Source organism: Lolium rigidum, chromosome 4, assembly GCF_022539505.1.
Source record: "Lolium rigidum isolate FL_2022 chromosome 4, APGP_CSIRO_Lrig_0.1, whole genome shotgun sequence".
NCBI lineage: Eukaryota > Viridiplantae > Streptophyta > Magnoliopsida > Poales > Poaceae > Lolium > Lolium rigidum.
Genome location: NC_061511.1, coordinates 91612838 through 91622211, shown reverse-complemented (window position 1 = coordinate 91622211; position 9374 = coordinate 91612838). Strand labels below are relative to the sequence as shown.

The 9374-nt window shown below is 48.1% G+C and overlaps 1 protein-coding gene and 1 non-coding gene across 2 annotated transcripts; one reads left to right on the top strand and one right to left on the bottom strand.

Annotated features, from left to right (window-relative positions):
* The first annotated feature begins 1978 nt into the window (after positions 1-1978).
* Positions 1979-4438, top strand: LOC124647145 (uracil phosphoribosyltransferase-like). Its single transcript, XM_047187125.1, has 11 exons — positions 1979-2078; positions 2165-2243; positions 2352-2410; positions 2706-2783; positions 2875-2956; positions 3206-3254; positions 3606-3667; positions 3802-3869; positions 3947-4002; positions 4104-4151; positions 4234-4438. Exons 1-11 carry the CDS (start codon positions 2028-2030, stop codon positions 4283-4285), a joined length of 684 nt encoding a protein of 227 aa, XP_047043081.1. The 5' UTR covers positions 1979-2027; the 3' UTR covers positions 4286-4438.
* Positions 4439-8357: 3919 nt separating this feature from the next.
* On the bottom strand, positions 8358-8431 carry TRNAV-CAC. The gene has a single exon. It is a non-coding gene; the product is annotated as a tRNA-Val (tRNA).
* Between the last annotated feature and the right edge of the window lie 943 nt (positions 8432-9374).

The window sequence follows — 9374 nt, the reverse complement described above, 5'->3', positions numbered from 1 at the left end:
GAAATACATCATGTCCCTACGTCAATTGAATTAACTCAAGACGTTGTAACAATTCCTGCCAAGAGGTTTGTCTGGGACCGATGAGACTTCTTCTAAAATACATACTTTATGAGAAATTTTCCAACACCTTAGCGATAGTATCGCTTTTGTGGCGCAATATCTGGTACAATGTCAGATCTCGGAGTGTGGTGTTACCCAACCATTTATCCTTCCAGAAACAAATTTCCGACCCATTCTTAATAGAGAAAGATCCAGATGGAAAGAAAAACTTCTTTGTTTCCATAAGACCAGCCAAAAAATATGAATCTCCTGGTTTTCAAATAACCCGAGATAAAGCCTGAACCAATATACTTCCTCTTGAAGAGTGTTTACCATATGTCCTCTTCAATAAGTAGCTTATACAACCATTTACCTAAATAAGCATAAATAAGCATGAAATCAGGAACCCATCAACCATGGTTTCGCCCAGAATGGTACGGTCACCACTGCCAAGGTGTTCAACACGGCCTTGACCTTGGGATCCAAAAGAAGTGGCAAGCCCCGCCAAGGTTTAGGGTCAACCCAGGACAGCCAAAGCCACCCCATGCGAAGGGCAACACCTTGCGCCTCCAAATTGAAAATCCTCATCCCGCAAAAGTAACCTAATTTTCTACTGTCTAAATTCATGTCGTAATTTGTTTGATTTCTTCTTACTGAGATCAGCGCACGATTGAGAAAATTAAGATTCGAATCAGATGGTTAACATGGAGAAAGATGATTCCATACAAAAATAAATATTCTTCTCAAAATTTAACGCCCGAACGTCAGAGTTTTGTCACCCAACGTGACCCATTGGCAGCTGTCAAATATGGAAATCAACAGCATATCCTGAAAGTTGCCAGCTCAGCGCGCTACATGCCACACTGGCGGAGCATCATGTTGATAAACCTCGGTCATGGCCTAAGCTTCACACTTCTTCTAGCAACTTGAGATGCTCCACCTTGGTAGAACCGTACACCAGAATGTCATCAAAAAAGACCAATACCCCTTTCCAATGTATCTCTTTAAAAACACTATTCATGAGTTGTTGAAAGGTTGTTGGAGCCCGCTGGGCCGAGTGTTTGCCCGCTTCAGAGTGTTCGTCGTTATAGAGAAATCCGTGTCCTCGACAACAAGAAAATGTATGCATGTGTATGGAAGCGCAACGGCTTTCGTGCTCATCCCTTACTCCAAACCTACAGGTTTTAGCCCTCTGTTTCCTAGTCGCCTTCGCCTTTGAAAGCCCCAGTAGCACAGGGCGATCGAGCCTGCCGAGCCCCTCTGAATTAGTTGACGGCTTTGATGACTCGATGGTGAATATTAATGAAAGGAGAGCGCGGGGAAGGGAGGACATCCCTCGGCCCGATCATCCAATTCGTGAGAATCAGACTGAATTGGCCCGCTAAGAAGAAATGCGCACTTTATGTGCTAAATTAGTCCACTCTTTATTGTATTTGATGAATTGGCCCCTCCTTGATATCGATACACCTAAAACCCTACATGTTAGTTATTTCCGAGGGAAAAAATGTTTCATGGGCTCTTTGGTTTGCCAAGTATGAAAAACATAAAAGTAGAAACAAAAGGAGGAATAGAATACCATATCATATTAAATCTTACAGTGATGAAAACACATACCTTGTAGAAGTTGGTTAGAGGAAAAATACCTATAATTCAGAGTACATGAAAAAAAATCTAGGCATGGAAATATTTCAAAAGGTATAAAATATTTCTGCAAATCCTACGAAGTATTAGTGATACAAAAAAAATATGTTACTAGAAATTTTGAATTGAAATCCTAAAAAATTTAAAAAGAATCATTAAACCAAAAGGGCCTGAATGGTATATCCATTCTCCCAGAGCCGATGGGCCCACAAAAGGTGGCGCGCGCGTCGGCGCCTACATCTTACTCCTCCCCCATGGGCCTTGGCCCTCCTTCCCGCCGAGTACCTCTGCACCAGAACCCTAGCAGCCAGAGCCGCCTCGGCGCCTCCTGTTCTCGATTCCACAGGATGGAAATCTGCAACCACGACCTCGCCGTCAACGCCATGAACGGCTTCAAGGTACACGTTCTTCCCCAATACTAGTGCACCCGTATTTTCTGGCAAGCAGAAATCAAGATTCAGATCGTTTCGTCCGCGGCCCGCAGGTAGTAGTGCCCCCTCACCCGCTCATCAGCCACTGGGTCTCCGTCATCCGCGATCAGTCCACGCCCACCCACTCCTTCAGTAAGTTCTTTCTAGCCCCTAATTCGATTGTTGGCCTGGTGAGTAATGTGTACGAGTACCCGTTTATGGTTTGTAACCTTTTTGCCTGTTGGTCAACTTCGTGGGCAGGAAGTGCCATGGGGGAGCTTGGCAGATTGCTCGCCTATGAGGCGACAAGAGATTGGCTGGTATATTCCTAATTCTTGACCAGATGGTAGTGCTGCTTTTGTCGTTTTGGATGTGTGTTCCGGAATTAGCCCTCCATATATATCTTTTTCTTCTTCCAAATGGGGTATCCCCTGCCATATGTATCATATAAGAAAAACATAGACTTGTGATATAATCGAACACTGTAGGTAACAACAAAAAAATCTGGTAATTGTATCTACAGCTTTTATTCAGATTAGATAGTTGTTGAGTTTTAAGCATTTGGTTTGGGGTCTCAATTTTATCTTTGATATGCTTTTCCCCTTACTTTGACAGCCAACGGTGCCACGGGAGGTCCAGACACCCATGGGCACAGCTGCTGTAGACTCGGTCGATCCTATGGAGCCTATCATGGTTTGCATTTCCTCCATACTCTTTTGCAAATTCAGCATGCTCTGTAGCAGTATTAGGTAGAGCTTTCTGAATTAGATTGTGCTTGTTTCAGATTGTGCCTATTCTACGAGCAGGACTTGCCCTGGCTGAGCTTATGGCATCAATTTTTCCGTCAACCGCAACTTTCCACTTAGGTAAGGAATCATATTGTGTTTTTCATCTTAAAGTATTTATTAATTGTACATTTACTAGTAATAGTTATATAAACTTTGAAGTTCCGAATGCCTAGATCCATGGATGGAAATATGTACAAGTTCATTAGTGATTTTTCTCATTGTATAACAAGTAGCGCACTCTGCTTTTTTTCTTCTCTGTACTGTAATATGGTTTTACCATGCTTGAATCAGTTGACAATTCTCTGATATTTTTTCTTCTTATTGAAGGTATGGCTAGGAATGAGACAACACTACAGCCCTCCGTATACTTGAACAAGTAAGTGCTATTTATCTCCCGTAGCAGATGCTCAGATATGGAACATCTTTATGGACATATTTTGAACAACTTCTGGCTTATTGTCTGAAGCTACAATGAATAATAGAGGCGACTCGATATTATTTTATTTTCTAGTTAAAATGATTACTTCACAACACAGGAGTAGGAACAGTTAATCTGAACTTGCTTCTAATACTTTCATCTTGTGGAGTACCTTTCACCAAGTTGTTGGGTAGTTCTTTTTACTGTTGTCTGTTATATGAAAACTAATCTTGATATTACTATCTCTGTGGAAAATTATTCAAGATATTTAACATCTAATATTGTTCATTTCAACAATTTTGAATGCAGGTTGCCTGTTAGTTTCCCAAAAGAATGCAATATTCTCCTTGTTGATCCTATGCTTGCAACTGGTATATCTATTTCCTAGTACCTTAGATCCATCCATACCATGGACTTGTATCCCTTGCTTAGGCTGGAAGGATTTAGTAGCATTTGTTTTGAAGGAATGCTCATATATTTATCTTCCTTTACTTAAATCTACAAGGTGGAACAGTAGTAGCAGCAGTTGATCTGCTGAAAGAGCGCGGGGCTGAGATCAGCCAAATAAGAATTGTGAGTTCATTAGGCAAAATTTGTTCCTTTTGTTAGACATAATAAGGTATTATTATCTAAGAAATCCTCCCTTGTAGATATGTGCTGTTGCTGCTCCTCCGGCCATCAAGAAGCTCAATGAAAGATTCCCAGGGTACACGCTGATACCTCTGACATTTATTTCAATGATTTTTTCTGCAGGTATTCCAATGATATATATGATATTCTGTATAATCTTGTATCTGCTTTATGCAGGATCTGTGTGTATACAGGAGCTATGGATCAAACCGTGAATGAAAAAGGGTAACTAGAGTGCCGAGTTTTGACTAGCATGTCTGATAAAATCTGTTCTCTCTATGACTGATTTGTTCTTAATACTTTGTAGTTTCATCGTTCCTGGCCTTGGGGATGCCGGAGACCGCAGCTATGGAACTTGACAACGTTCTTTATTAGGAAGCTTAGACACATCAATGATCTAGTGGATTTTTTCGATTTCTTAGTGATGTAAGCCACAGCCTTTTGTGGTATACATGAAAAACTCGAATTCCATGTATTCAGAAATCAATAAACATAGCCAGGGATATCCATCATTTAAAGTGTGATATGCTACTGTGAATATTCAGGATTCAGGTTACCAAGACAACTAAAGACCTAGTCAAACTGTATGCAGATTTTTTTTTAAATGCTTTGGAGAAAATTTCACTAAAATTCATTTTACTTAGGTTTGACTAGTAACTTAAAGTTTTAATACATATTTTTTTTATAATTTTCTCATACGAAATTATAGTACTTGGCATTCCTATGTTTTCTTTAAAAAAACGTCCCTTTTTTTATTGTTGTGAATTCTAGACCTGATTGCAAGTTATGTTGTGTACTTGTGTTTAGGTATATCATTAAAATTCTACAATCTCTCGACTTGGAATGAGCCACATCTTTCAACACTATTTTATCTGTTCAATCATGCGTTTCATGTATGAATGAAAGCAGCTCCATTGTTTGCCAGATTCCATTCTAGAAGCCGCCCCACTGGCAGTCTATTGCCTACAATTTAATTGGATCACTTACGGTGTCGTCTAAATGCAATACAGCTTTCTTTCGTTTCGGCTCACAGCAGTCTTCCCTCAAACAGCTTGCCTTGGTACTACTTTGTTCTCGATGCGTGGTGAATTGGCAAGGATGTATCGCCTCTTTGCGAAGTGTGAAACGGTAAGTTATGCACCTGTTGGCAGCTCATTCAGTAACAGCATCTCCACCAGCGCTCCCAAATAGACGCCGGAAATGGCGCTGGCAGTCCCCTATCGAGGGCGCTGGCACGCTTTCCTCCGTTTGGGGAAGGTTTCTCACACCGGCACACCTCGAACGCGGGCCCCAAAAATGGTTCAAAACTTGGAAATGCAAAAGATGGCGGATTTTATTTGATTTGTAGCGAGTTTGTACAAAAGTGTCCCGAATGCAAATAAAATAAACTACCGACGCTGTAGTTGCTGTTGTTTGTGTCGTTGTTCCCGCCGTCGTTCCTGGAGAACTCCCAGTCCTCCTGCTCTTTTGGCGCCGGTGGTGAAGAAGGAGCGGCGCCGACGAGGTCGATGAAATTGCTTTAGTCCTTAACGGACCACAACTCCGCCTCCCGTGCATTGTACCTCACATGTCGGTAGTCCTCATCGACGGAGCGGCCGAGGAGGAGGTGTTGCCCCGACGCGTCCTCCGGGTTGTCGGGGAGCCGGTACGCCGCCTGCGTCTCGAGCTCCATTTCCCACCACTTCTTTTCCGGTGGTGGTGGGCTTCCTCCTTGTGGCGGCGAAGGTGGAGGCGCCCGCGTGGAAGCGAGCCCAACGCTTCGCTCTTCACCTCTGTCTTCACATGCGCCATCCTTCTGGCTGAAGCGGAGTAGCTCCCTCGTGGTCCGTCGCGGATGACGCCGCCGCCGAGTGGCCTCATGTACGGCGCGGAGCGCTGCCGGCCAACACATCCCGAGGAACCGGAGTGCGAGCTTTAGACGGTCCAGCGAGGTGGCTCGACGCCGTAGATCCGCGGGCGGTAGCCGTACGACGGGAGTGTCCCATCGACGTCGCGACCATTCCACCAGGTTCGTCAGCCTGTACTATTGAACCGCCCGACATCAGGGCCGGTGGACCTAGCGACCTCGACGCCGCGCTCCTCGTGGAAGACACGCCACCACTCCCGGATGGTCGGCTCCCACTCTGGCTGGCCACGCTCCACCGGTGTTATCTGTGCGTGGATTTGACTGGCGGCGGTGGCTAGGGTTGCAAGCATTTGGGCGGAGACGGCGGTGTTGACGGGAGGTTTTAAAGCAGTCAAAGGGAGGAGCATTGATGCTACGCGGGGAGTTCCGTAGACAAAATCCGATGTGGCGTGTGGCGCCGGCATGCCCGATTCGAGCCTTCCGCTTAGGGGCCAAAATGGGGTTGCCGGCGGTTTTATTGGGCTCGAAACTGCTCCAGTGCTTTATTGGGTGCCAAACCAATTAAACAGAATTATGTCTAAGCCCAGGTTCGAACTTGGGGCTTTAGTGTGTGAGACTACCGTGATAACCAACTACACCATCCAGACAAGATGGAACAAATTTGAAGACTATGACAGTCCACATGAGCGCCACAATATTCAAATTCTCAATTGGTTTTGGCGCCCCCAACCAGGGTTCACCTGTATGACCGGCTAATGAATTCCACCACTGCCTGGGTTGCAAATCATGGCGGAAATTGATCTCAATCAGGGCATTAGATGGAACAATTTTGAAGACTATGACGGTCCACATGACCTGCAGTGGTATGACAGTGAAGAAGGTTAGTTTCTGCCAAATCATTTTGTTACAAAGCTTTTTTTTATGTGCCAATCTTAATTACTTTTTCGAGAACCCGCAACAGCGTGCGCGTCATTGTATTAAGCTGACAAGAAACGCCAAGAATGGCTACAACACCACACATGCCTTTTGGCTTACAACACACTCCTACAACACCGACGCCCAAGCACACCTTGCCCAACCTCAACCCAAGAATGGCGAGGCGGCGGGGCATAGAGTCTCCAAACCGCGTCACAACCAACTCCAACAACACGACCAACTTCCCAAGCTGCCCAGACCAACGTACCACATCATACGCCTAGAAGATGAAGCGCGCGATTGGCAGGATGTGGCCAAAACTTGGGAATGGGTCGACAAGCGCGTTGTCGATGGCGTACATTGCGCTCCAGAGACTCACACCTTGAGCAGTAGCAGACACCGGCAAGGCTACCATCACCGAGAGCCATCCCTCGCAGCCAAAACAGCGCCTTCAAGAAGGGGACGACGGCTGCTGCGCCGCCGCTGCCCGGTCCGGCAAGTCAGACCTAGGGTTTCCCCTGGCGTCGAGGGTAGAACGGTTAGGACCCAAAACCACGCCTCCAAGGAGGGAGATGGCATCCACAGGTGTCACCGTGGTCCGCAACGGAAGAACCGAGCAGGGTTTTCACCCGGGCCAAAGACCGCCCAATGGCAAGATGGGGACGCGCCAAATGCCGGCCTGAACCACCGTAGCAGGAGGCAACTAGGGGTCGACGGAGAAGGGCGAAACGCACCAAAAGCCACCGCAGCAGCCACCGCTCGCCGGACCGGGACCGAGATGGTCAGATCGGTGCAAGAGGCACACCGCCGCAACCGGAGCAACAGCCTCGGTCCACCACCGGCATCGGAGGACGGACGGCCACCACGACGACCGCCGACGAGATCCCAGCCCGCCGTCGCCCGGCCGGCCGCCGGCACCACCACGGAGCCCAGCAACCGACGCCGAAGGCGCCACCGCGCAAGCCCGCCACCATAGCCGGATCTACATGCCCGCACGAGCCCGGATGGGCTTAGCGGGCTGGAGCTCACGGCCCATGGCAACGGGGGCGCCTCCACCGCAGGGAGGCCGCGCCACCCACCAGCCGACGCCATGGCGCGCTCACCGTCGAGCTCCGCGGCGCCTCGCCGCCGAACGTCGCCGGGAACCATGCCGCCGCCGCCGGGGAGCGAACGCCACCACCGCGCGAAGGAGAAGGCCCCCGCCGCCGCCGTCGCTGCTCCGGGCTTCGCCCGGCGGGTCCTCCGGCGGCGGCGGAGGAGGAGGAGACGAGGCGAGGGGAGACTGAGCGCCGGCGGCCGTGGTCGCCCCCCGTGTCGCCCAGAGCTAGGCGACGCGGGGGCTCTTTTTAGGTTCCGAAGGCCAATTCAGGCACCTTAAAAATGTTGTAGGTTGTGTGCAACAACAGATGAAGATTCTAAAGATGGAGAAGGTTGACTCATATCAGATCAGCCGCCCTCGCCGCTGAAATATTAATTTAAAGCCAGGCTCCCTGTCTAAAAGAGAACTTTACTTTTATACAACAAATTTAGAACACGTGTACCAAAAAAATTTGCAATAAAAAAATTAAAAGGCCAGGCTCCGTGTCTAAAAGAGGACTTCACTTTTGTACAAAAATGTTTAGAAAGCATGTTGTACCAAACAAATTTGCAACAAAAATATAAAAAAAATATGTCTAAGCCCAGGTTCGAACTGGGGACCTTTAGTGTGTGAGACTAACGTGATAACCAACTACACCACCCAGACAAGTTGTCCGTAACACAGGAACTTATATTTATAATAACTACGACTGGAAAACCTGTTACAATCGCTCCCATTGTACCATCAGCTGTCTAACTTTGTGTATTTTTCATTCTGCGGAAACGACGCGAAAGATGCATAGACCGTGTAGTTTTCTCCAAAGAACACACACTGAATTAGCTGATTTGGCATGAGGCATCTATCCAAGAGTACGCAGCTTTTATTAGGCAGAAACAACCTAGTAATTAAATTTGACACTTGGATTCCAAAGTTCCGATCGATGTCCCGCGTCCACATCTACATGGCTCTTCACGCCTACACATACAGCATCACCTCACTCGAGGCATCAGCTCAGAATAAGACCTCCATTGCTCACTATTATAAACATGCCATCACTTCACCTTATGATCAGCACCAAGAAGCAGAGCTGAGAGCAGCTGCAGAAATCCAGGCAGCATGGAGAAGAAGAAGAAGCCGGCCGCATCGAACTACCTGTGCCTTGCGCCAATCTTCGCCGCCTGCGTCCCCTCCGCTAAGCAGCAGTCCGGCGCCGATGACGCCGCCAGGAACCGCCTAAGTTTCTCTTTCATGAACAAGAACCACGCCGTCGGGAACGACGGGCGCCAGCATCCGGAGCCGGAGGAGCATCAGTACTCCGACAGCATCATCGACCCGGCCGCCTCGATTGTGGCGAAGAAGGACGCTCGGCAGCACTGCGCCATCATCGTCGGCACCATCTTCGGGAGCCGCGGTGGCCGCGTCACCTTCTGCGTGCAGCGCGACCCCGCCGTGCCGCCGCCGTTCCTCTTCGAGCTCTCCGTGCCGATGCAGTCCATCGCGGCCGAGATGGGATCCGGTCTCCTCCGCATCGCGCTCGAGTGCCACCGCTCAAGCGCTACAGACGGCAGGTCGAAGAGCGTGTGGACGGCGTCCTGTAACGGGCGGGACG

Excerpts from the sequence above, each read along its gene's own strand:
- LOC124647145 (XM_047187125.1), top strand. The coding sequence starts at position 2,028 with ATGGAAATCTGCAACCACGACCTCGCCGTCAACGCCATGAACGGCTTC. Across the intron at positions 2,079-2,164 it reads ACGCCATGAACGGCTTCAAG|GTAGTAGTGCCCCCTCACCC; the intron begins GTACACGTTCTT and ends CGCGGCCCGCAG. Across the intron at positions 2,957-3,205 it reads AACCGCAACTTTCCACTTAG|GTATGGCTAGGAATGAGACA; the intron begins GTAAGGAATCAT and ends TTCTTATTGAAG.